The sequence below is a fragment of the Panicum virgatum genome, chromosome 2K (assembly GCF_016808335.1).
Source record: "Panicum virgatum strain AP13 chromosome 2K, P.virgatum_v5, whole genome shotgun sequence".
Lineage (NCBI taxonomy): Eukaryota > Viridiplantae > Streptophyta > Magnoliopsida > Poales > Poaceae > Panicum > Panicum virgatum.
In genome coordinates, this window is record NC_053137.1 from 55,852,778 (window position 1) to 55,880,506 (window position 27,729).

At 48.0% G+C, this 27,729-nt stretch overlaps 2 protein-coding genes and 1 long non-coding RNA gene across 31 annotated transcripts; 2 read left to right on the forward strand and 1 right to left on the reverse strand.

The window, feature by feature from the left end:
• The first annotated feature begins 597 nt into the window (after positions 1-597).
• Positions 598-5,102, forward strand: LOC120687384 (non-specific lipid-transfer protein C6-like). Of its 29 annotated transcripts, XR_005680753.1 has the most exons (8): positions 653-1,266; positions 1,376-1,484; positions 2,658-2,786; positions 2,882-3,046; positions 3,160-3,294; positions 3,385-3,462; positions 3,594-3,742; positions 3,895-4,219. XR_005680753.1 is itself a non-coding variant. In XM_039969366.1 (4 exons), exon 4 carries the CDS (start codon positions 4,549-4,551, stop codon positions 4,978-4,980), a length of 432 nt encoding a protein of 143 aa, XP_039825300.1. In that variant the 5' UTR covers positions 653-1,266; positions 1,376-2,786; positions 2,882-3,046; positions 3,895-4,548; the 3' UTR covers positions 4,981-5,102. The 29 variants fall into 29 exon arrangements, 3 of the variants coding, with proteins under 3 accessions (XP_039825300.1, XP_039825307.1, XP_039825315.1); XR_005680742.1 differs by having other exon boundaries at positions 1,376-2,786; XR_005680736.1 differs by having other exon boundaries at positions 1,376-2,786; positions 3,160-3,462.
• Positions 5,103-6,836: 1,734 nt separating this feature from the next.
• Positions 6,837-7,775, forward strand: LOC120695486 (vegetative cell wall protein gp1-like). The gene is made up of 2 exons (XM_039978721.1): positions 6,837-7,577; positions 7,732-7,775. Exons 1-2 carry the CDS (start codon positions 6,845-6,847, stop codon positions 7,773-7,775), a joined length of 777 nt encoding a protein of 258 aa, XP_039834655.1. The 5' UTR covers positions 6,837-6,844.
• Positions 7,776-13,317: 5,542 nt separating this feature from the next.
• On the reverse strand, positions 13,318-15,431 carry LOC120687474. The gene is made up of 2 exons (XR_005680755.1): positions 13,798-15,431; positions 13,318-13,665 (listed from the first exon to the last, which is right to left on the reverse strand). It is a non-coding gene; the product is annotated as an uncharacterized LOC120687474 (long non-coding RNA).
• Between the last annotated feature and the right edge of the window lie 12,298 nt (positions 15,432-27,729).

Sequence of the window (27,729 nt, forward strand, 5' to 3'; positions counted from 1 at the left end):
ATTTGATAATGCTGCCATCTTCACAAAAACCTCCCTGCGAGGCACTTTTGCAGTAACCCCCTCCCGCAGCCCAAACCCTTACCTTCTCTCTCCTCCCCGACTCCCCGGAGCCCTCCCCCTCCCTCTCCTGCGCTCCCCGCCGCCGCCCTCTCCTGCTCCCCGCCGCTGCCTCCCCTCCCCTTCTCCCTCTTCGCCTGCCTCCTCGTCCCTCCCCGCCACCGCTCCTCCTGCTCTCCTCCGTCGCCACCCGCTCTCCCGCGGGATCCAGATCCGGCGCGGGGAGCAGCTCGGAGGGATGGGGGTGTGGGCCGGCCTGGGCACGCTCGAACAGGTAGCCGTCCGCATCGCCGTTGGCGGCTGGTGGCTGCGCATCGCCTGGGCGTGGGCGTGGCGCTCGTGGCCGCGTTGGCCGACGACTTCCTGGCGGCCGTCGAGCTCCTCGACCCGCCCTCCGGCATGCCGTTGCTGGACGAGCTCGCCATCAGCCTCGGCGCCGAGGGGACCACCCCACGTGCGGCGTTCCTGAGGCGGCCATGCACCCACTCCTCCATCTTGAGCTACAGGTCACCACCCCGTCATCTCCGAGTGCTTCGCCCTTCATCTCGTGAGTGCTTCGCCCTTCATCTCGTGAGAGTGCATGGTCAAGGTAAATCAATCCACCACAATTGCCGGTCCATTTGGATCTCGATTACATGATATTTAGTCCATCTATTGATTCTGTTCCTAGGATCTGTTTGAATTAATGCTTAGGCCATCGAACTCAAACTGAGAGAGAAGGCACAATGCCCCCAATTGATTTTTTTTGCAGAATTCAATGGATTGTGTTTTTGCTGCTCTGTCTCGTGGTTTATGCTGATCTGAATGAGGAGCTTAGACATCTAAAAGTCCTAGAAGCCAATTTACAGACTAAAGAACTTATGTGTAACTTGGCAAAATTAATGTGAAGGTCTCACGAATGTTGAATGGGGACTATTAATGTAGATAAAAGGGAGACTCAATTTATTTTTTTAGTTTGAAATTTGATGGTTATTGTACCTGTCGGTTATGGAGCTTGGTAGGGCCTATTATGATTTGTGATGATTATAAAAAAAATTGCAGTGTCAAGAGCATGTACGTTGATTTCTGACAGGTTATACCGGCTTGCTTCCATTGGCTTTGCAACATTCGGTGTCTTCGTTCTTGCAAAGTGTGCTATACAGCATTTTCTAGAAATAAAGCGCCAGGCCGCCAGCATGCATGGGTTGGAGAGTATCAAATGCATACAAGGTGTGTTAAATTTCTGAAGATTAATATAGCCTTTTGATCCATTGATAACTGAATATTGATATCTGAAGTCTCACCATCATTGATAGTATTCATTGGTGCACTGTTGCAGATTTCTAAAGGCTTGCTTGACAAGTATGGTCCTGATAGGATTCTCCACATGCTTGTAACAGAGTTGAGCTATTAAAATGTTGAATTGTTGCTGTCTACTTTCAGTATATGTAAGCATGATCGCACACTTACTCATTTCCCTTCATATCTCAGGCTACCACACATTTCCAATTACTCTGGTTTCTGTGGTCATTCCATGATTCGAGGGTAGATGTCGAACGATCTCGCATGTAAGGCACAAAGATGCTACCATAATGATGTCATCTTTAAGTGTTGCTTAAATTATGAAGAGGAATTCCAAATCTGCATTGACCAGAAGGACACTGCACATATTCACTAAGCTTCCACGTCCACCTATTTGGTCAGGACCTCATTTCAGTGTCTCCTTATCTGAACCTTAATACAGTACACAATGATCGCAGGAATAACAACATATTAGTGTAGTTCCCAGGTCTACACCATAGGGATCTAATGTTCTTTCTTAAGTATTTTAAATAGCATCATAAAAGGCTTAGCATGCACAGTCATATTCTTAATCAGGTCTTCTGCAACCAAAGTGTAGCATTGTTCAGGTCTTCCTTTTAGAGGTAAGCCGGCAGCAGCAGCAGTCAAACACAGGTAGGAGGTGGCCAGCAATTTGACTTACATCTGTGTTGTCTTTGGTCCATTCCTAGATATATGGGTTTTTCTAACAGTGCTCATGGTACCCGTAAAAATAATACTTCTCTTGATCTCTTCTTCATGCTTTGCTAGCTAGGAAATATAATTTATCACATTTTGTTTCTCTCACAATTACAGAACATGAATTATCATTACAATGGAATACCATTCTACTTAGTGTCTGAATTTCATATATAAAGCAGGTCACTGATGTTTCCTGAATATCTCAATAATTGTTGTTTGCCTAGCTTCTTTGGTTCTATGACTTCATTTAATTCTTAGAAATACCACCAAATTGGATCATATAACGATTAATATTTTCATTTATCACTTAACTTATATTCAGCTTTCCCTTTCCCCCCTAGCTCTAGCTTTTAGAGCCACATGTAGAGAGCTGACACCATAGAAGCCATATGTGTTAGTGCATAATTTTTTTGACTGCTCGTCAAAATCCCCACTATAATCAGATAAATGTGCACCATGGTCTATTCTTTCAGTTTCAGATGCTCCTACAGATCTCAATCTTCTTTACCTAATGTGTGGTTTAGTCCCCAGTCTTAAGAACTTTCCATTCACTTTGTGAATTTTCTCCATAAGTAAGGGGACTCATTTTAATGAAACAGGCCAATGTCGCCAAATCCGGAGTGAAGTGGGCGGCTCACATCAGAGCAGCGGCGCAGCATGTGGAACTGGCAGGCTCCACGAGCGACAAACAGTTCGAGTGAAGCTGCAGTGACTCTCCTTCATATCCTGTAAGAACCTAACAAGCATCCTGAAATCGACATTATATTTCATTCCTTGTCACCTGCTTTAATCAATAACTAAACCCATCATCTATTCATGTTAGGGATATTTTTTTGAGATTATTCATGTTAGGGATATGGATGAATGAATACATGATGAATGAGCTTTGGTTGCAAAGAACCTGGAAGATGGGTGCCAGCTAGCCATGAAATTGTTGACCGATGCGAGTGGGAATCCTGGAAGGACTTGGAATTGATTCGATTTGTTGGTAAGAAGCCTAACATCCTCGGATAGATTTTTCCCCTTGGGAACCTTTGGAATTATTAGCCGTACAATGATAAATTAGAGCTGGATTAACCCAACTGATTTATATGTTTCCAGATATTAAAACTTGCATTGAGAGACAAGATGATGGCGTACAACTGTGATAAATTTCTTACCTTCCAAGCGTTTATGCTCTTGCTCTCTACTGACAGTATTTACACATGTTTCATGATATTTATTCTTTTTTCTTCGGTAAGTATGTGTTTTTATTTGTCATGTTTTGCAAGAAATGAGATATTCTATGAGCATTCCAATTGTAACATAAAGTTATATTGAACTTAGCAAAACTAGAATCCAGTGGAAATTGTCAATCTTCTAAAGTTCTGCAATGTGTTTCATGCGAAGCATCAAATATCAAAGGTGTGTGCTGCCGTCCCATCTTTGTTTTTCTACTAATATTACCTGAGTCAATCTGTTGTGCCTTGATTTGCTAATTTCGACCATGGTTAGATATATAACCCTCACTGTCTCACATGATTGATTTTTATCAGGGGCAATGGATGTATATTCTTCGGTTGCAAATAATGAAAGAAAACAACAATAACCTTACTGAGCTCAGTTGTCGTTTCTGTTCTGGAGAATATTTGAGCTATAGTTTGCCAAAAAAAAAATTGAACACCACTTGCATGAAAATTTAAAGGTATTCAGATTTGAAGATGTTAATCTCACTGAGCTCAATTGCTGCCTCTGTTCTTTTTCTTTGGGATATATGTGTGGTGTTCAGTGCACTGAAGATCAAAAAAGTGGATTGCCAACCTCTAGAGATTTTATATGTTTTCGCTTCACTTTCAGGAAACATTTAGGAAAGCAACACAGAGAGGCGTTTTGCTGGTTGGTGTTATGAAGCTTGATGATAAAGAACCGTCGTCAATGGCTGATGTGCCAGGCTTACAATGACCAAAGGACAAGGCAAATTATTACAATCATTTGATGGGTATTGCCGGCAGTCTCCCTGGTTTAGCTTGGGTTGCAATTTTAGGAAAAGATTGTGAAGTTGATTTTTTTTACACGGGTTGAGTATGTATTTTAAGTTAACAAGTAATGGAGTGCATATGCCCATTTTCTTTAGAAAAAGTATGAATGCTATATAAGATATGTGTGGCTAATCTTTGCTTTATATTCTCACCATAACACATGTTGCAATATCTAGAAGAACATATTCAAAAAATAGCAATAATGAGATTGTTTATATTTTGAGAAAATAAGAGAAGTGATTCTACTTTGAAAATGTTAACAGCATTAGAACTCACATTCCAGTGTCACAACTTTGTCTTGTCTATGTGTAAACTCAATCTGAAAAGTGTTGAATCAAATATGAAATATTTTAATAAATTTTTGTTGTTGCCATGATAGGGCGCGCAACACGCGCCAAATGTTCTAGTGATATAAATAAACACGCCTGCGCACGCAGGCCACACGCCCATCGCCCATACACGCGCAGCAGCCATGGCGTCGTCCAAGCTCGTCGCCAGCCTCTTCCTCGCCTTGGCGCTGGTCGTCGCCACCACGCCACAGCCCTCGCAGGCCGCCAGGGCCGAGCCCGGCTGCTGCGGCACCCCGTCGCCGGCACCGTCACCGGAAGCAAGCCCGCCGGAGCAGGCGACGGCGTCGTGCGTGTCGTGGTTCCTGGGGATGACCCCGTGCATGGACTTCTTCACCGACGCGAGCGTGCCGGCGCCTTCGAGCGCCTGCTGCAGGGGCCTCGAGTCGCTCGTCGACGGCGCGGCCGTCTGCCTCTGCCACGCCATGAACGGCGACATCGACAACCTCATGCCGGCGAACACCGACTTTACCCGCGTGTCGGACCTCCCGGCGACCTGCGGCGTCGCGTTGCCGGTGGAAACGCTCTCCAAGTGCGGAAGTGAGTCGACCGTCTAGCTATGCACGTGTCTTAGTACTAATTAAGCAGTTTCATGTTTTTTGTGTGTGGATATATAGCATCTAATCTATGATGAACATTGGTCTCATTGATCAGCGGAACCGGTGCCGCCGTTGTTGCCTCCTAGTCCTGCCCCATGCATGAGCATCGATCTCATATGGTATTAATTTCTTCTTCTTTTCAATTACTTTTCTAGCAATTGTTATCGTGTGATACCAGGTTGTTAGTGTTCTTACCAAACCATGCATGCATGCTTGTTATGTTTTGCAGGAAAGCCACACCGTACCACCAGTAGCAGAAGGCGGTTGAAGAACAGCAAATTTAGTTTGGAATAGATTAGCTAGATTAGATCAGATGCGTGGATTAATTGCAGAATTGCAATAGTGTTGGAGGAAAAAAAGAGTATTATGAATAAGAGTTAACTTTGTGTTAAGAGAGCACGTGCAAAATTGTTCCAAGTTAAGATTCCATTTTGATTCACTTTATTAAAGATGATAACGGTACCTTTCGTGATTTTTTGCTGTTTACATGTGGCAGAATGCCACGAACTGAGTATAGCTCAGTCATTTTTTGAAATGAATTTATACTGATTTTTTGGGCGAGAAACATAACGTTTCGGCCACTTTATCTTTTCCTCCTTTCCGGATCTAGCAAGAGTTTTCAGTTATGAGTTTTCTAATTCTTAACTCATCTCTTTTCCTTGCTGCTGGTCCCTTTTTCTGAATCTTGCACGCTGCAATCACTGCTTACTAATGTCAGAACTGCTCCAGAAAAGCAAACAAACTTTGTGATGCAATTACATTCTTTTAAATTTTGGACACTGTTTGGAGTGCACTACTCCTGTAGGATACAAATATTCTCAAGTTGCTCACTGCTTCCAATTTTTTGAAGGGAACGGCAAGAGAATTGCTGTAAATTTTATTAGAAAGATTTTTTAAAAACAAAAAATACAAATAATTCCAAACCCCCACACAACTGAAACCGTTCTAGGTGTAAGACCACTACAAAAGAACAATAAAAATAGGTGAGGACAAAAAGAACAAAAAACGGAATTCCAGCAGCAACTATGCTAAAAATAACAACAACAACAACATTTTCTAAAACCTAATCTGTAAATTCTAATCAAATTATGTGCTGAAATCTGTTCAGGTCGATAGGTTTAAGCTTTAAATAGATCACCACGCATAAAAGTAGAGGTGATAGATTCTAATACTTTTGGTAGATTGAAAACCTTGCGATAAACTGATCTTCCGAACGACATGGCATATGTGGTGATTCTGTCAACCCCAGTATTTGGTTGTCTATCCTCCCGTAGAAGTTCATATGAGTGTGATTATATTGTTTGTTTATCTACAGTGCACATGTTTAATTGTTTATGCACTACATTTTCTTTCATAAAACCAAATCTTTATTTTCTAGAGTTAAATTATGCAACAGGTGATAGAGTCCAATCTTTTTGGTACAAGAGAGGATAGAAAACCTCGAGATACATAAACTGATCTAGGAGCAACAACACTATTACCGTTTAAATCCTTCTCTATCTTGAGAGTATTTGGCCATCCAATAAATAGGTGTGCGTGTGTACGACGGTCTGCGTATATACTGTTTTTTCAAAAAAAAAAACCTCTGCACCCTAGAACCAAATATAGCGATTAAACTCGTGATAAAGCAGAGGTGATAGGGTCCGATCTTATCGGTACACGAGACAATGGAAAAAATCTTGAGATAAACCGATCTTCCGAGCAACAGTTTTGCCGTTTAAATCCTCTATCTCAACACGACGCCCTCCAATAAATAGACGCCCCCTTGCACGCCTGCACCTACACAACGAAACAGCAATCCTTCGGCACGGGCATCCAAGCCATGGCGCCGTCCAAGTGCACGATTGCCGCCATCCTCCTCGTCTTCGCCGCCGTGGCAGCCAGCCTCGGCCCCTCGTCGGCGGCCAGGGTCCAGCTGCAAGCGGAAGAGGCTGCTCCGCAGCCGCCGTCCTTCTGGCGGCCCCGGATACCGCTCCCGCAGATCCCCTGCATCCCCGGCCTGCCGCGTCCCCGGTTCCTGCCCCCCTGCGACGGCTCCGCCGGCGCGCCGCTGCCGCCACTGCCACCGGCACGAAGGGTACCGCTCCCGCCGATCCCCTGCATCCCGGGCCTGCCGCGTCCCCGGTTCCTGCCACCATGCAACGACTCCGGCGCGCCGGCGGTGCCGCTACCACCGGCACGACGGCTGCCGCTCCCGCCGATCCCCTGCATCCCGGGCCTGCCGCGGCCCAGCTTCCTGCCACCCTGCGGCGGGTCCGCCGCGGCGCCGGCCCCGCCTTCGCCGCAGCCGGCGGAGTGCAGCACGTCCCTGTCGGGGCTGACGGCGTGCGCGGACTTCCTCAGCGCCAACGCCACCAGCTTCCTGGCGGCGCCCGCGGCGGCGTGCTGCGACGGGGTCAGGTCGCTGGTGAAGGACGCGCCCGTGTGCCTGTGCCACGTGATGAGCGGCGACCTCGGCGAGCTCCTGCCGGCGCCCGGGCTCCGCCTGCGCGCCGTGGCGCTCCCCCGCGCGTGCGGCGTCGCGGTGCCCTTCGGCACGCTTCGCCAGTGCATCAGTAAGTCGCATATATAATTATATATACCATATATATACGTATGTATATATAAATCTCCATGCATATGCTAAGCTTGATCGAGGTAGCAGCAGTCGACATCATGAATCCATGGCCGTGAAGAAACTTATCCATGCGTTGTGGTTGGATTGAGCAGGGGGGCCTGTGCCGCCGATGGACGCGCCAGCACCGCCGTCGTGAGCGTAGAGGGAACCAACACTGCCGGCCGGTTGCAGCAGTTGAATATGGTACTACTACTATTTGATTCTTCTTTTCAGATACTCTTTTAAAACAGATTGGTCTCTGGCACAATTTGATTCATATAAATCTGCGTCTGAAACTCTGAACTCGTTTTTGCAGTTGGGTGTTGATGAGGTGCAGAAATCGGCCGGTTGGATTATATATGCTTCGCCATCAGGAGTAGTAGTTAGATTAGATTAGGTATCGATAGATGTGGTGGCATGAGGAATCGTAGCTAAGTCGTCGTTTACACCGTAGCAGTGTGTCAGGGGTATCTTTGACAATTGTCGTGTCAATCTAGAGAAGTCATATTGCACTGAAGTAATATACACACCATTATCAACCTCAGTTTATTATGCGTTATTTTCTTCAGATTAAGCTTGTGGGGTGTGATTTTTGCGATTTAATTTAATCTACTATTTTATCCGTGAGATCTGATTCGTACAAATTACGCCTAGCTATGCGATAAATACGGGCAATAAACACCCGAGATGTCCACAACGCGTTGCTAATAATATAATTGTTAGTAGGCTACTGTTGTTGGATGTTGCCATATCCAGCCAGTGATATGGTAATAGATCATAACTCTAGTGCTGTCTTCATAATATAATATAACTGGGCTCTTATATATTTGTAGCTAAAAAGATTGTATAAGAAGTCTGACCGTTTTTAGCTCCCGACCTTTAGATTATTTAGACTAAAATTTGAGATCCTCCTGTCATCTAATCCAGATCATAATATGCTCGTACAACAGGCTGGTTGAGCTGTGAATTGTGATGTGTTTTCGGAGGACATGTTGGGTGCTCCCATGGCATAGGCAGAGCGTGCCTTTTTAAGTTTTATATATGATTCTCGAGTGCTCGACAGATCAGCCATGCAAAAACCTCTAAGATCCATGGATCATGGACATGGTTGGCCACGGGGCTCACCCTGTGAAAGTGTGTAGTTGCATAGTACGACGTGAGGCCTGGCCTGAATGGCAGGGTACCTGGTTCTTTAATTACGCGGCGATCCTACGATGTGGTGCGCGGGGGTCAAAGAAACTCTCTCTTGGAATCTAAATCTGCGTAGATTCATTCTGAAAATATTACTCCTATATATAGATCACATATTTAATAGTTAAGATAAATATACAAATATAAGCTGATGTGGCGAGACGGCAGCCTGCAAGTCGGTGTGTGCATCCTGCTGACCGTTGCCTAGACCCTGATCGATCGATCTGGATTCGATTACCAGCTGATGGTGAGAAATCAAACACGACACCAAGATCAAAGAGGTTGAATACGAAGTTTGTGTGCCAGAGCTAGAACAGTTTCAAGCGCAAGCTCGTCGAGCGCAGCCTGTGCCACGGCGGCGGCCACCGCAGCCACCGCGGGGAGGCGGGTGGCGACGGAGGAGAGCAGCAGGAGCGCCGTCCCTGCCATCCACAGCAGGAAGCCCACGAGGATGCGGTCGTGGTCGCCGGCGACGAGCACTGAGGCGCCCAGCGCCAGGTACGCGGCCGAGCACGCGCGGAGCTGCCGAGCCACGTGGCGGTCGGGGTCGAGGTCGCGCGCCATCGGGGGGTTGCGGTGGTGGTTGAGAGCAGCAGCGGCGACGGCGGCGAGAACCGCGTCCATCTTGGTACGTATATGAGATGTGTGTGTACTCCACTGGATCAGAGCAAGCTCAAGCGCTGGATACGTGGCTATATAGTCGCGGTGAATAATCGGGTACGGACATCCCGTCTGCAAACTTTTTTGCCACTTGATAGTAAAAAACATGAATTGTTACTACTGGCCGCCAGTGACATACGCATTGTTACCTAGCTACTGGGCCGAGCGTTCCAAAACAGCTTCCATTATATTTCAAAATTATGAACAGTTCCAAAAAGAATGAAGAGAAGTAAATTGCATTTCCACACCAAGGAAAGATTTTTGCTGGATTGCTAAATCCACTTATCTAGTTGTAAACTAATCTCCATGGGCAGTTTCAGTTTGGCACTAGCTAGCAACATCCCATATATGACATAGGAGTACATATAGCAAGTTAACCAACTATTTTCCAGTTATATGTTCGCCGAATAGCGTGCCATGAATTTTCAGGTGAAATTGCAAAACAAAGACACTTTATGCTTGTTGAAAACTAACAAACCTCTGATGAGTTGCTGGTGTATTGTCTACTGAGTGCTGTTTCAATTTGGTATCTAATTTAAGTGAAAAGAGAATAGTAGTGATGAGACTGGATAAGTACTATATAATGTGACGACATATAGCCAAGCATATGGGAGCACACAAATTAAACTAGTCGTGGAGTTCTTTTATGCGGCAATTATGCGCTCCAGGTGTGGGGATCGGAGCAGCTCGAGAGGAATCTTTTCTTCTTATTGTTTTTTTAGAAAAGGTGCACTTACTCGTATCTAATTAAAAAGGCTGAAATGATGCGCATTATAAAACATATAGATCTGCATCTGGTGACATGATCACTGCCTTGATTTTCCCTGGAACATTAAGAACTTACCATGCAATTACCTGATCAGCTTACTATGGCATTGTGGACATGGAAACTAATAAAGCTACGCACGTTAAAGATCTGATAAAAGTTCATTATTTCTCATACAGCAATATAAATAGATGAAAATCCAAGGCTATTCATCATTACAAACCTAATTGGATTTCATAAAACATGCACTCCATGTTGCTTATTAGCTTCAATTGAAGTAGTCAGGTGGACAGCAAAACAGGATCGATGTTAGGTTTTCCATAGAAATTCAAATTTCTTCAATTGAAGTAGTACAATTATTTAATGTGTTAGTGCTAGAAAGCAAAATGATGAGGCTGTGCAGATGTGTAGTTTCTGTATCAACTCATATTTTCTCTGATGAATTATTTGTCCCATGCAAAGTTAATGATCTTTTGTTGTTTATTGGCAAAGTTTGGTGACAGAACGCAAGGGAGGTTTGTCACAAAACAGCAAGATCTGTAGTGACGTAAATATGCTATTGTATACAAAGTTGTTATTTCCACTATCTCCTCCATCAATCAGCAGTAAGCTTTGTCTTTGGATGATGTTCAATTCTGCGCGGTGACCTGCCGCCGAGCCAATGCTTATGTAATGGCTTGAAAATCAGGGTTCCAAAGAGTACAAGTGGGCATGCCTTTTGCTTTTCCTAACTTCACACATATAGGCAATGGTAGTTTCTTAGACACACAGGTTTTATGTGTGACCTTATAAAACTAGAGGCAAGTGGATGGACCAATCTGCCAAGAAGCTCACTTGAGTTATTGCCATTCGTGATTTGGCTCGGTAAAAGTGGATAGATGACCAATATATACTCGACACTCAAGCAACATATGTTGCATTGGGAAAAGGCCTTAGCAATGCTTGTTTTCAAGCAGTATTGAGCTAAGAGTCTTCAGTGATGAGGATGCTGGCATCTCATGATACAGCCAAAATGTGTTCGCTAATGTTTTTTTTTTGCGAGTGTGTTCGCTAATGTTATTAAAGAAGTTATTTATAATGGAGGACAGTTTCTGCCGTTATGAATCAGAAAAAAAATTACATACAGTACTTAGCTTACAAATGCTGTATCCCTAAATCTTGATTTTATTAAATACTATTGGTGAAGATACGCCTTCCCCCTTAAGTATTTGTCCATTCCTGTACTTATATAAATGCTTTAGTTATGTCAGCACAACTGATCGATTAATATCCTCTCCAATTAATTTATCTCATCACTAAGCTTTACTGATCGATTAATATCCTCTCCAATTAATTTATCTCATCACTAAGCTTTACTGAACTTCATTGGTAAGTGAACTTCATGATGGGATGACAAAGAGGTTCGTCATCAAAAGAGGATGATCTGATTGGACAATCGTGCTGCAAATATGTTGGGTTATGCGGTGACCAGCCGATGGGGTGGTGCTTACCTAGATACCATGAAAATGAACAAAATTCTAAAGAGTACAAGTGGGCATGACTCTCTTTGCTAGCTCCAAGTATAGGGGACTGCGGCGGTTTCTTGGATGAAAAGGTTTCAAGTGTGCCTTTTTGGGGCTTAAGTGGAAGAAGCATTAATGACTCATTTTTTTATTTATTAACCTTCTATGGTTCAAGGGGAAAAAAACTCTCGACTTGCAGCCATCTTATGACTCAGCTTGATGAAAAAAGTTATATATGATAAGTGCGCCACACTTCATCAGCCTAAGCTTGTCCAGAATGGGAGGCGGCGTGGGGGAAAGGTTGATTATCAAGACTCAGGAGGGGCTATGCCAACGAATTACTCAAAACCATCTGTTGAAAGAGCTCCACTATGGCATGTTAACTCTGCGGCGTCAGAGTGTCATTAAGTACAGCGCAGGATTACTGAGTGTTAATTCTACTATATATCGGTGATCCGTCCCCACATTCCCTGATTTGTCCTCAATATCGCACCAAACAGAATCGTAATAGTAATGTTATGGGCTCATGGCGATGTTGGCTGACCTGCAGGGACTTATTCATCCTTCCAGTTCCTGTCCCTGCAATTCAACAGTGGAGTGAATTTCATTATACAAATAAAAAATAATCATTGCTACATAAACACCCCTGGTGTTTTTCAGATAAGCCCCTCTTCCTCCTCGTTTGGGTTGCCCTGTCCTCGTCGCGACGACCCGCCGCCGCACCTCTCGCCCAGTGCAGGCGCAAGGTCCAACTCCATCCAACCCATTGCTTCCCCCCTCAAACCCCATAACCAACTCTTTTCCCTCGGCCGTCCCACTTGAGATTCGTCAGCTCCCGTGCGGAAGGACATCGGATCGAGCCGAGATTCGCTCCGTCGGCTCCAGCCGGTGACGCTTCGCTGATCCGCCTACCTCGTCTGATCGTTGGCGTGCGGGGCGAGATCAGCTCATTCAGATTAGAGCTGACCCTGTGCAGGTACATCAGGGATCCAGGGATGTCGAACGGCGTGGGGTGCTTCTCGGTCGACTCCTTTTTATTGAGGGCGTCGAGGAGCGAGCGGGGCCCACGATGGGGGAGGCGGCCCAATAAAAGGCGGTAGGCGAGCTGCCTCTTCTACCATCACTCTCCCCAATAAAATGAAGTGAAGTGGTAAATTAAAAAAAAGGAAAAAAAAACTTGTCGGCGCTACAGCTATAGTTCATGAGAGGCAACGAGCACATCTTCTTTAGGAATAGGAATAGGGGTCACCGGGGAAACCCCAGCCAAGGGATGCAGATATTTCAGCTGAAATGCTCCAAAGAGGAGGAGCCCCTTTGCTCAATCTAGCTTCCAGAGGGCATGAGCGTTGGCTCACACGACAATGGGGAGCACAGCCGACGGGGGAAGTGTAGGGGCCTTGTGGGTTTCAGGTGCCGCCGGAAATGCAATGCGAACCTCGACGGGCATCAAGCTACAGCAGAAACCACTGAGCCTGTTTCTTAGGTTTGCGGATCGTCAGGCAAGCCAAACAGCAAACAGCCACGGGCGCCTCTTCGTGCCATGTGCACGAAACTCCACAATATTGCTGCGATGCCAAGTGTTTTAGTGCAACATTGTTTACTCGTATAGCTCATAAAACTCTACGGGATCATACAACTGATACCAGTCAAATAGTACAGCCTTCGTTCAATGTTCTATGTCTTGGAGCTAGTTGCACACATCTTACAGGAAATTCTTAATCCAATTATCTGTTCCAACTGCAAACCAGACAAACTCAAGAAAAAATTACATAAGCAGAAAACAAAAATTCCAGACCCTTCACAATCATGCGTTCTGACATAATTTAAGATCACAATCAACCCTGCAGCCACGGGGAGTCATGAGACTGCAAGATGGTACCAACAAACCAATAAGCTGGTGCAAGCCAATCCTTGAGTTCAGAGACGGCCTGGGGGGCAGCCGAACATGAATGTATGTTAATACTATGTTTAACGAGCATACATTACAAAACGCAGCAATATCGAGTAGATCTGTAATAACAAATAAATACAAAGGACAATGGAATGAAAGAACAACTGACCACTTGGACCCATCGAGTAGTCTTGATGCAATTGCTGGTCTGCTGTGCCAGTGCCAGTCTCTGAAGTCTGAACATGAGGAGCACATGGAAAGATCACAAGGATAGCTTCTGTCACTCGACCCTGCCAGCAAACCACCGGTGATGGAGCATGTTGAGTGATGCAGGCATGGCTACTCATGGCCGGAGTAAGATCAGAAGAAGCCTAATTGATTTTTTTTTCCGACAAAAATAAAGAATAATTTAAGAACGTCAGCTATCCACAGATTGACCTGAGTAACTGACTATTTTTGTAGCTAAATATCTGTTTAGATTATGCTAGCTTGTCACCTACAAACTTAATACGGTTCTCAAGTTTAAGGACTTAATGTGCACATTTCAGGTTCGAAGACACACAATACTTATACACAAGCTTAGGTGGTGTACTTATTATGCCTACACCCTACGGCGCGATTCACTCCAAGCAAAAAACTGAAGCTACCCTGTTTGTATATGCCCAATACCAAGAATGTAGACCATGTTTGATTCCCTTGTGCACCTTTATCTCTAGGCAAGTACAAGCAAGGATTTGCTTTGATTGAAACCAGAGCTTCCAAAAACAGTAATTTCTGTGTCAGCCATCCTGACTGAGAAAGGGTTGGCAAGGCAAACCCAGCATGCCTTACTTTCCCTGAAACTTTGCAAACGCAAAACCCCTATGTAGTTCTAGGCACCATTCCCTCTTCAGTTTTTTGTATTTATATTCTCCGACCTAGCATTCTAGCTGTTGGTGACCACTGTATAATGAGCTAGAAAAAGCATGATGTGAAGCAAAAACATAGGACAATAAAGGGCAAAGGATATGGGGAAAACATAAGTACTCTGCTGTCAACTGTGTATATATATATATTCTTGTGCCCTCCCTTCCTAGGGTTATCTTCCGCATTAGAAGAAACAAAAAAAGAAGAAGAGAGAATGCACTCCTCTTGCAACCAGCCAACCAGGTAGGTGTTTGGGAATAAGTGGCATCAGGAACAATCCAGCTACCTCAAGTTTTTGGAAGTGCATAAAGCCTAAGCAAGTCAGCACACTTAAGACTATCCACGCAAGAAACAACGCGATGGACATATCAAACAGCAATGCTTGTTTATTCGTAGTAATTGTGAACTCAGCTTGTAAGTCCAGCCACATAGTCGTTACAGAAATCACTTTACATTATGGATTGTAGTCAGTCAAAATAAGCTAATCAGCTAGTCTCAAGGCAGATGAGCAGTATAAGGGAGCAAAATTGTTTGATTCTGAACTGCAAGTGGGGAATAATAACTTGACGAAAAGTGCCAGATACACAAATAACCCTTGAACAATTCTCTTTTGCCAGTCACTGGCTGACAGCTCCCCAGCCTATGGCAAAATCACGAGTGGTCAATGTTTTCAGTATTGCAATTTTTTCCTCCCGAGCCTATCTCTTTCATATGAATCATTTGAACAGCCGTGATCCAACTAATCTTGGATTGACAGTTAGATCCCATACTTACTCGTTCCTATCCTGCTAGATAATCTTTGAGCTATTCGGATCCGTACTTACACATACATTTTCTCAGGCTACAATCGGGGTAGAAAAAATTGAAAGATACAAACCAGAAGAGAAGAGGGGTGGTTAGTACCAGCAACGGGACAGCAATCTCAGGTCAACTAATCTTGGTGCTGACTTCGGTGCGAGCTCCGGCGGAGGCCCAGGGCGGGGAGCACGTACAGCCACGCCACGGAGACGCAGAGCACAGCCGCGGCGGCGATCTCCGCCGGCGCCGGCCGCTCGGCGAGGCCGACCCCGCCGGCGCGCCACCGGCGGACGAGGATGTAGGCGGAGGCGACGGCCAGAGTCCTGAAGAAGCGGTCGGTGTGGTGGCCGCCCATCGTCGAGGGCGACGCGAGGTCGGCGCCGGCGAGGTGGGTCGAGCTCATGGCGAGATTTCGAGGGGGGTTGGGGGACGGGCGAGGTGGGTCTGCTTTGGTCAACTCGAATAGCCCATTTTTCTTTTCTTTTTTTACTTTTTTTTTAAAAAAAATCCATTTTCGAGATTGGCCAAATCTTAAGAATCGAAACCTGGGCTCAAATCGGGCAAAACTACTGGGCCACGTCGCGTCCAAAACATCAACCGTTGGATTCCTCATCTAGGGTGGAAAAAGCACGTACACGGGCCGCCTCTCGGCCATCTTCAGATGCTTCGCTTGCCGTCTCCCCTCGGCCCGCTGCTTTCTCTCCCTAAGGCCGCGCCGGCGCCCGCGCGGGGTTCGCAGTGGCGGCGCAGCTGCTACTTCGCTGGCCTGCGCACATCTCTGCCCGGCCCTGCCTCCTCTGCGACCGCCTGCGAGCGACCCTGCGACCCTGTCCAACCGTTGCGCTTCTTTCCGGCCTCCTACGCGGCTGCGTCCCTATCGGCCTCCTCACTTCTCCCGGCGACCGTCTCCCGTGAGTGCCCCGAGGACATCAACCAGCGACAGAGGCCATGTCCCGCCCGTGCCTAGGCCTGCAGGATCCCGGACCGCTGCTCCTTGGGGTGCCTCAAGAACGGGTCCGCGCCAAACGCCATGGAGCACGGCTGGACACCGCCGGCGCCTATCGACATGAACGCGAAGCCGGAGAGCAGCAACGCGATTTGCCTCGCCACCGGCGGCGCGCACTGCTCGTTGTCGTTGCACGGAGGCGGACGAGCTCCGAGGATCGTGGCTGTAACATCCCGAAAACTCACCAAATTAAAACGTGCGCTAAAATTGTTTTTCGTCGTTGAGTTCGACCCCCCCTAAACCCTGAACCCTAATCCCAGAATCTCTCTTGAACAACCCGACACCCGAATTCAATTCACGTCCCATCCATTTCCTAGCCAGCGCGACGCGTCGCGTCCGACCGCCGCGAATCTCGCCCCTCTTTTTTCCCTCTCTCCTTTTCCTCCCTTCCCTCCTGGCCGCGTGCCCATCCCCGTGGCCCGCACTCGCGTGGCGACACCACGCGTGGCCGACCGCGGCCGCAGTCGCCGCTGGCGCGCACTGCCCCTTTCCCCTCCTTTTCTTTTCCCTTTCTCCCATTTTCTTTTCTCTTTTCTCCATTTCTTTTCCTTTATTTCTTTTTTCCTTTTTTTCCCTTTTCTTTCTTTTCTTTTTCCTCCTCTCTTCTTTCCCTCTTCCGCGCACGCTCAGCTCGGCCTGCCCCGCGTGCCACGCCGCCCTCCGCGCTCGGCCGCTCCCCGCGCCCGCGCACACGCCTCGGCTCGCCGCCTGGCCGCACTCGCGCGCGCCTGCGCCGGCTGCACCACGCCGCCCTGGCCCCAGCCTCGCCCAGCTCGCTCGCCCCGCCCCTGTGCGCGCGCCTGCCCATGCGCACGCGCACGCGCGCACGCACACGGCGCCCCGGCCGACCGCGCCACGCCGCGGCCGCCATCACCGCCGCGTCGCTCGTCGAACCGCGTCCCGCCTATCTCCGCTTGCGCATGCACCGCGTGCCCGCACCCCCGCTACTGCCACCTCCGCGTGGCCTCGCTGCACGCCGAACCGCAGCGACGCGAGCTCCGTCGAGCCACGTGCGCCGCCCCGCCACCTTTGCTGCCGCCTCCCTGTGCCGCACAGCGCCACTGGCCCCGCTCGCCGCCTGTCCGAGTGGTCAAATCACCGCTGTGCGACCTCACCGGCCGCGCCGCCGCGTCCCGACGCCAGCAAGCGGCCGGAGCGCCATAACTCCGCCCCGCAACGCTCGCCGGACGCACCTACCGGCCGCCACCGGCTCACCCCACCCCCACCGCCTCATTTCTCCTATAAAAGGGGCCTTCGCGACGTTCTTCGCCACCACGAGCCACCCCTGCCGCCTTAGCCCCTCTTCTGCTCCCCTAGCACCGCCACCAGAACCGCCCTCGCCGCCTCCGCTGGCCACCGTGGCCAGGCCGCCACACGCCACCTCCGCCCGAGGTGAGGCAGGGGATCAATCCCCCGCAGCTCCCTCTCTCTTTCCCCCTTGATCCCGGCCGCCGCCGCGGCCCAGAGAGCCCGAATCGGGCCGCCGCCGTTCCGCACGGCCGCCTCCCCTGTTTCCCGTGGAAGGGGGAGGAAGGGGATGGCAGTTTTGCCACTAGCCCCCTCCACTTTCCTTTAATCCATAAAGAACCCTCCCCCTTATAACCTTTTTTTCCAAAAACACCCTCCCTGTTTTCCTATTTTGCAAACAAACCCTCCGTTATTTAAACTTAATGATAACCAGACCCCTGCACTGTTCTAGTAGGCCCAAATATTCTTAAAAATTATAACCAAGCCCTTTCTATTCCAGAAAAATTTGCAAACAAGTCCCTGAACTATTGATTCAACCCTAACCCCCTCGTTGCCCTATCATTTTATGTACCAAACGAACTCTGATCAACCCAAAATTTCACCACGCCTCTTATAACTCAGTTTCGGCCATGCCATTAGAAAACCACTCGAAAATACTACTCCGTACTCTATATTTTATGTGTTTCCGTTTCGAGCTCAACGATAAATCTTTAAGTTCTATGTCTTGATTGGGTGCTTGTTTGTGTGCGCTGAGACCACGGAGTGAACGAAGGAGAGCCCGCCAGCGAGCAGTTCTGTGAGCAGGAGAACGAGGACCCGTTCCGCGACCCCGAGCCCGAAGGACAGGACCTCCCTGAAGGATACGAAGACGGCAAGTTCAATCCCATCCTTTGATGCATGTTTCTGTCCTAGTTTTTATAAATACAACCCAATGACCTGCTTTATAAAATTGCACATGTTTTGCTTGCATGAAAACACGGTTGGATAGCCACCCCTTGATTTGTGATGATCATTCCTTGACCACCTAGATTAACGTCTGTAAGGATCGATGGACCAAGAGGGGGGGTGAATTGGGCCTTTTTCAATTTCTAAAACAAGGTAAAGCAACCTTAACCTATGCAATGCTAGTAGGGCACCAATTCACCAACCGGATAACTAAGCTACCTACACAAGCTAAGAGAGATAAAAACAAATTAAAGCCTAGTAAGGTAGAGCTAAGTTATGATCTCTAAGTCAAGCACATGAATAAATTGCATGAAAGAAAATGCTTGAATAAAGAGAGTGGACAAGAGACGACCGGATTTTTTCCCGTGGTATCGATGTGTTGGCACACACCCCTAATCCACGTTGTGACACTCACAAAGAGTCTTGTCACCTCCCATGTCACCGAGACTTGGGCGCTCACTAAGAGTCTCCGTTCACCATCCCGGCGTGGTGGAGCTCAAGCCACGTACAATCTTCTTCTCCGGGCTCCCACAATCCTTGGCAAGCTCCGCGAGAAACACCTCGATCACCAAGATCACCTAGGTGATGCCAATCACCAAGAGTAACAAGCTAAGGCCTTCACTTGAGCAAGAACCGATCACCAAGAACGGATGCACACTAGCTTCTCTCTACTCAAGTCCTTAATCTTGCTTCTTGATTGATTGAATGCACAAGTATGTGAATGATGAAGCTCAATGTGGCTCTTGACTATAGTATAAGTGTATGGATGTTGCCTGGTGTCAAGAGTGGGCGAAATGACTCATTGGAGGGGTATATATAGGCAGCTCACACAAATAGAGCCGTTGGAGAAAAGCTGCCAGAAAACTGCGTAGCGCCGGTTAATCCGACGTCCCTCCCATAGTCATCGTCGGTTTAACCGGTGAATGTAAACTGCCTCTTCTGAAAACTAGCCGTTACCACTTGGGCAGATTAACCGACGTATCATCGGTTTAACCGGTGAGTGTAGTTGTCCACTGATCAACTGAAAAACCAAGTCTCTGGACAACTGCACCGACGTTAACTCAAACCTATCGTCGGTTTAACCGGTGAGTACAACTTTTGAATTCCTCTGAAAAACCATCTCACTGGTCAATTGCACCGACGTCTTGATTTAAACAGCGTCGGTTTAACCGGTGTATAGAACTTGAAATACCCTGGAAAAACCAACTCTGGACTAATGCACCGACGTTAATTTCAAACACGTCGGTTTAACCGGTGTATTGAATTTGTCCAGACTCTGCTGACTTCGTTTAACCGACGTATAGAAAATTGAGAGCGTCGGTTAAACCGGTGTATAGACTTTTTCTGATTTTGTCTTTTCTGATCTGAGTCTTGAATGAAATCCAAATATTCTTGAGATATAGTTTGAGAGCCACTTATTTGAACTTCTAGAAACCTGAGTGACCATAGTGTGCATCCATTTTCAAATGACCATGTCCATGCTCAAGTTACTTAGCCTTAACCCCTCTTAATAGTGCGATCACTACAAAACTATAAAACCTATACTAACCTAAGTGTCCTTCTCAACCTTATGACACTTAGGACTAGAAAGATCCTTAGTCTTGCCATATAATTGAGTTGAATACCGAGATCGCCTTTTTTGAATAATGAAATTGAGGGGCCTCTTTTGACATATGACCAAATGAGCGATAATGATCTATTAAGCTGCACAAACTCATTAGTCACAATAATGGTTGTCATTAATCACCGAAACATACCTTGAGGGCCTAGATGCTTACAATCTCCCCCTTTTGGTGATTGATGACAACACAAACATAAATAACGAGAGAGCGAGAAAGATAAAGCAAGATAAACACAAGCAAACTCGAAAAAAAGGACCAAAGAGCTAACGGCTCAAACGAAATCCATAGATATGTCTCAAAGCACGGCATACTCAAGCGACAAATGTACATATCCATGAACTAACACTAAATGTGATACAAAGAATCAAAGTCCTGATAACTATGAGCTCTCTCTAGCTCTACCCTCCCCCTAACTCTGTGGCTCCCCCTAACACCTCTCCCCCTTTGGCATCAAAACACCAAAAGGCGAGCTACGGGTCGTGCTGTCGTGGTACGGCGAGGAAGCGGTCCGGGTCGTCGTCGTCGTCGTCGTCGGACGGAGAACCCTCACCCTCGGTGACAGACGGAAGCTGCTGGTCTGGGTCTGAGCTCACTGGGGGGGTGACTGTCGTGGAGGCTCTCGTGCTGGCACTGCCTGGTAGAGGATCCGTAGAAGTCGTAACCGGGCCAGCAGAAGAAGTATCAACATCTGAAGAAGTGACCGCTGAGGCTGCCGGCTGCGTCGACTGTGGAAGCAGGGACTCCTCTACTGCTCCTCCCCCTGAAGATGCTGCCTGAAGTGAGGAAGGGAGGGCGACCGACTGAACCGCTGACGGTGAGTCCTGAAAGAGTGTGGTCGCTGGCAGTGGTGAAAAGAGCGGACGACCGGCAGACCCAAAGAGTGCGGACATCGAGAACGTGGTCTCCGGTGTCGCTGTGGTAGCTGGAGCTACAGTGGGGGGTGGAGGAGGAGGAGCTGGTGTGACTGTAAGCTGAGGTGCTCCTACACCCTGAAGTCCGGGCTGCTGCTGCTGTGGGGCGAGTCCGGTGTGAGAGTAAAGCTGGGAGATCATCCCGAACATCGCCATCATGCCCTGCTGCATCTGCTGGAACTGAGCGTCTGTCCTCTGTGAAACTCTGTCAATGAGGCCGACAAAACGCTCCTCTGTCGCTGCACGCTCTCGGGCTGCCTCTCTCTAAATAGCTGCAATCTGGGCCTCATGGGCTCTCCTGGCCTCCTCCTGAGCAAGTCTGTCCTCCCTCTGCTGAGTCATGAGCTGCTGTAGTAGTGCAGTGAGCTCGGACGGCTGAGTCACCTGGGACTCAGAGACTATAGCAGCTGCTGAAGTCGGAGGAGCTGGCTCTCCGGAACCTCCTGCCTCGTGGTCGTGACTGGCTGGGGCAGCTGAAGGAAAGTACTCTACGTCGTCGGAGGAGTCTGACTCAAGCTCAGACCAGTGAATCTCATCATCTCCCACGGGAAGCTGTGCCTCTGCTGCCAGGAGTGCCTCATCCTCCTCTGCCACTCGTGCCTGAACCTCCGGTGACAGTCGAGCCATCGCTGCTCTATCTGCGTGTCTGCCCCTCCTCCTGTCCTGTGGAGCTGTGGGTCGGTAGACAGGGAACCTGGGAACCTCGTCGTGACGGTAAGGGGCGCTGATGGGTGACTCTGCTGGCACTATCATAGAGCATATGTAACTGATCCAGTGCGCATAAGGAAACTGTCGCACCACACCCATCCCATCGGTGATCACATCCTCGATCTCAGCCAGAATAAAGTCAACTATATCAAATGGCTCGTGAGTGAGGATGTGTAGGAGCAAGAGCTGCTGCAAACCTGTGAACCCCTCTGGGTAGTCACTCCTCGGTAACAGAGTCCTTCGGAGTGCCATGTGAACAGCGTATGCCTCTGGAGTCAGCAAGCTCGGCACTCTGGCGTAAGAGGCTGGGAACGGCTGGCGGAAGCACTGAGAGATCGCCTCATGAGAAGGAGCAATCCCGCCAACCATCGCCCTGCGGGGTGGATCTGAGTCCCCGTAAACCCTCTCGTGCAGCGAGACGTCGACCAGGTCAACTCCAAGTATACCAGCAATGGTCGCCCTCGACAATCCAAAGTCCTGCCCTCCAAACATGAAGTGCACGGCTCTGCGCTCGGGTGCTATCCAAGCTGTGGTGTAGAACACTCTGACCCAGTCCTCGATATAACGGTTCTGCTCCATCTTTAGCAGCCTGGGCAGTCCTCTGAAGTGAGCGAAGTGTGCTCTCACATCTGCTCCCCCTGCGGCTGTCCTCAGTGAGACCCAGTCAAGAACCCTGTGCTGGAAGATCCGGTGTCCCCTCCGCTGGAAGGTCTCGTAGAAGCTGGCCTGTAGCAGGGTCCAGAACCTCCTGTCGACTCTGCTGTCTCGGGTCACTGGGAACCAGACCTCCTCCTCAACACTCCACCTGAGCCTCTTGACCTTGGCCGCATTGGCTCGGGTCAAGTTCTGGAGCATCACACCTGGCTCCAGACGCACAACAGTGTCCATACTGAACACTGCGCGCTCGGCCTCTAGGGCCTCGGCTCTGCGAGCTGCTGCTGCTGCTGCTGACCTGCGGGGCTCCTGTGGCTGGTGTCCTCCCCGAGTCCTCGGTCCAGTGCGACGCTCTGTCGCTGCCGGGGAACCTCCCTCAGACGACTGTTGTGGAGAACTCTGCCCCTCTAACTGTGCTGCCTCTGAGTCAGAACCATCTGAATCTGTCGCTACTGCTGCTGCTGTCGCGGCTCTGGTGGCCCTGGCACCTCTCACTCTACCCATACCCCTGCCTCTGCCTCTGCCTCTGGGGTCCTCCCTGATCTGGAACGGACGAGCACGGCCTGATGCCTGCTCCTCGGCGGCCTTGGCCACCATCTCGGCCCTCTCGGCCTCCTTCTCTGCACGAGTCCGCTTGCGAGCGGGCTTCTCAACCACGACCTCCTTCCCCTTCCTCTTTTCGCGACCCATCTTGACTGACGGTGTGCGAAACACGAACGCGGCGCGAAAGTAGTAGCTCAGGCAAAACGTCGAGCACCTGACGAGCACTTGGTGAGAAGGTGCTGTGATTGCGGCGTGGGGCTGCGGCGTTGAAGGCGTGGGGGCATGAAGCACGGCGGCGCTTGGCAAGGTTGAGCAGGCAGCGCTTGGAGCACGGAGGTGCGCGCGGGCGGCGTGTTGGCGGCGCGGGCGCGGGTGAGGAGCGGCGCAGGGTGAGCGCGAGGGCGCACGGCGGTGGCTTGAAACGGCGGCGGCGCGGCAGCTGTGGTGTGGAACGGCGGTGGCGGCGTGCAGGCGAGCGCGGGAGTGGCGGCGGCTGCGTAGGCAAGCGGCGGCGCGAGATCGAGGGCAAGCGGCGGCGGCTTGAGTCGGGCGAAAACAGAGAGGAAGAAGGCTGGTGTCCGCGGGCAAAACACATATATGACAGGTGGGACCCGCGATTTTCTTTAACACCGGTTGATCCGATGCGTAGGGTTTGAACGCCGGTTGATTGCGTCGGTGTAGTTCACCCGAGACTCTGCAGATCTGAAACTGAACACCGGTTGAACCGATGATATGCAATTTGTACTCGTCGGTTGATTGATCAAAACACCGGTTGATTGTTAGGTCTGATCTGCATTTATGATCACCGGTTGATTCGATGCTCTGACTTTTGAATACGTCGGTTAAACACCTGAAACTGCCTGAGCTGAGACCCAACTTTAGTAACGCCGGTTAAACCGATGGGTATAGATCCTTTGAACGTCGGTTTAACCGGTGAAGCCAAAAACCCCACACTCAGCTCACTCTTCTATGCTAAGTCCAATAACATTATAAAACTCAAATAAACTCAAGCTAATGGACTTGCATAGGCGACTTTACCCCTCAAAATAAATAGGATAGCACACTTGCTTAAATAATTTTCTTTTCAAACAAAAAGGAAAAGCCGCAAGAAAGACAAAGCGCCAAATAAAATGTATGAGCCTTGTCATAGGAATATTGAAGATAGAGAGCTTCAAACTCATTATGACATGACTCACTAGGCAAGAACACACCTAACACTTTGCTCTTTTCACTTTTAATGAATTAAGATCTTGTATATGAAACAAGTCTCATTTTCATCAAGTGATCTCCTTTGTGACCCTTACGCATGCAATGATGGTGCAAGCTACAACCACATACGAAAGTAAAATAAACATGAAGTGCACATCTATATGACAAGAAATGCATAACAAAAAATTAAGATCTACTTGTCAAGTTTGAACCCACGGGAAGCTTCTTCATGATGAGCCTTTCTACAAGCCTAGAGGAAAACAAGTGGACCACCACCTCTAGCTAAACCCTCGATCATCACTATCTTACCATGGTTAGACAAGTGTCCTATATGTATGCATTTTTCTATATGACATGGCAACTTACATGGCGTTTGCCGCATCTAACACATTAAGCTCATTCCTTAGCCTAACAAAGGTACTCTCGTCTAATGGTTTTGTGAAGATATCCGCCAATTGCTCCTCGGATGTCACACCTTGAAGAGATATGTCTCCTTTGGCTTCGTGATCACGCAAGAAGTGATGCGCGAATATCAATGTGCTTTGTGCGAGAGTGTTGAACCGGATTCTTGGCAATTTTTACGGCACTTTCATTGTCACAAAGGAGTGGGATCCTATCTAGTTTCACACCAAAGTCCAAAAGGGTTTGCTTCATATATAGGATTTGGGCACAATATGCACCGGCTGCTATATATTCCGCTTCCGCGGTGGACAAAGCCACGGAATTTTGCTTCTAACTCGACCAAGAAACTAGAGAACGCCCAAGCAAGTGGCAACCCCCGGAGGTACTCTTGCGATCCACACGGCTTCCGGCAAAATCCGAATCCGAGTATCCCAAGAGATCTAAACTAGCGCCTTTGGGGTACCACAAGCCTATGCTAGGGGTGTGCTTGAGATACCGAAGGATCCTATTCACAGCCGAAAGGTGTGACTCCTTTGGGTTAGCTTGAAAGCGGGCACACAAGCACACACTAAACATTATATCGGGCCTAGATGCGGTAAGGTAAAGCAAAGACCCTATCATAGAACGATACAGGGATTGATCAACCGGTTTACCGTCCACATCCAAGTCGAGATGCCCATTGGTTGCCATGGGTGTCTTGATTGGCTTGCACTCATCCATCTTGAACTTCTTAAAGATATCTTTAGTATACTTTTCTTGATGGATGAATGTCCCTTCCTTCATTTGTTTGACTTGAAAACCAAGGAAAAAGGTCAATTCGCCAATCATGGACATCTCGAATTCCCTAGACATCATGGTAGCAAACTCATGGCTTAGTAAATCATTAGTTGAGCCAAAGATAATATCGTCAACATAAATTTGACAAATGAAAAGATCCCCGTTGACGTCTTTTGTGAACAAAGTGGTGTCCACCCTCCCGATCTTGAAGCCTTGCATGATTAGGAAGTCACGAAGCCTCTCATACCAAGCCCTTGGAGCTTGTTTGAGCCCATAGAGTGCCTTGTGCAACCTATAAACATGGTTAGGTTTCCTCGGATCTTCAAACCCGGGAGGTTGCTCAACATAAACAAGTTCGTTAATAACGCCATTTAAGAATGCACTTTTCACATTCATTTGATACAATTTAATGTTATGATGTGAAGAGTAAGCAAGAAGGATACGGATAGCTTCAAGTCTTGCGACCGGAGCAAAAGTTTCACCAAAATCCAAACCTTCGACTTGAGAGAACCCTTTTGCCACAAGTCTTGCTTTGTTGCGTATCACCACCCCATGTTCATCTTGCTTGTTTCGAAAGACCCACTTGGTGCCGATGATGTTCTTGTCTTTCGGAGGAGCTTCGAGGACCCAAACTTCATTGCGGGTGAAGTTGTTCAACTCATCTTGCATAGCCATCACCCAATCCGAGTCCTCAAGCGCTTCCTCTATGCTAGTGGATTCAATACAAGAGACAAACGAGTGATATTCGCAAAATGAAGCATGTTTAGAGCGAGTTCTTACTCCCTTGGAAGGACTGCCAATGATTTGATCAATTGGATGATCCTTGGAGATGCGACCATGCTTCACTAGCGGTATTTGCGTGGATGCTTGTTGGGGTGGATCATGGGTGACTTGTGCTTGTGGTGGAACACTTTGCTCTTCTTGTTCTTGAACTTGGGGTGTTGGCGTTGGCACATCTTCTTGAGGTTGTGTATCATCTTTTTCTTGATCTTCATCCACTTGGGGCGCCGTGGAGGTGCTTGGTGTAGATGAGGAAGGTCCCCCCCCCTTGATCATTGCCTTCATGCACCTCTTCCGGCTTGATATCCCCAATGGACATATTCTTCAAAACTTCATCAATCTCCTCATCACCTACATTTTCATAGCCAACAACCTCCTCTTGGGAGCCATTAGATTCATCAAACTCCACATCACATGTTTCTTCAACTAACCCGGAGGTTTGATTGAATACTCTATATGCTTTGGAGTTTGATGCATAACCAAGAAAGAAACCTTCATCACATCTACTTTCAAACTTACCGAGCCTTTTCTTCTTGTAGATGAAGCATTTGCAACCAAAGACTCGAAAGTATGATATATTTGGTTTCTTCCCGGTGATGAGCTCATATGGAGTTTTCTTGAGGAGTCGGTGAGGATATACTCGGTTGGATGCATGACACGCCGTGTTGATTGCTTCCGCCCAAAACTTCTCGGACGTGCCATAATCATCCAACATTGCTCTAGCTAGGGTGATGAGTGTATTGTTCTTTCTTTCCACCACTCCATTTTGTTGAGGCGTGTAGGTGGCGGAAAACTCATGCTTGATGCCCTCTTCATCGCACCATTCTTCAATCTTCATGTTCTTGAACTCGATGCCGTTGTCACTCCGGATCTTCACAATTGGGGAGTTGTACTCCCTTTGAGCTCTTCTTGCAAAAGTCTTGAAGATTTCCGGAGTTTCACCCTTATCGCCTAGAAACATAACCCAAGTGTAACGTGAAAAATCATCAACAATTACTAGGCAATAGAGGTTACCACCAATGCTCTTGTATGTAGTTGGACCAAAGAGATCCATGTGAAGTAGCTCGAGCGGCTTGGAGGTAGACAACATCGTCTTAATGGAATGATGTGTTGCAACTTGCTTCCCGGCTTGACATGCTTTACATAGCTTGTTCTTGTCAAACGTGACATCCTTCAAGCCGGTGATCATCCCTCTCTTGTGGGCTTTCTTGAGGTTGCTCATGCCAATATGAGCAATTCTTCTATGCCAAAGCCACCCAAGAGAAGACTTGGTGAAGAGGCATGTCATGGTACTTGTTTGCTTTGAAGAGAAGTCCACTAAATAGATGTTGCCATGCCTAAACCCCGTGAATACCATTGACTTGTCTTCTTCAAGAGTTACTATAACACCATTCTTATCAAAGGTATACATTAGTCCAAGATCACACAATTGAGCAATAGAAATAAGATTAAAACTAAGTGCTTCTACAAACAAAACATTAGAAATAGATAAATCTTTAGAGATAGCTATTCTACCCAAACCTAAAACTTTTCCCCTTGAGTTATCACCATAGGTGACATGTTCATGATCGCCGGGGTCTTCAAGGGAGGTG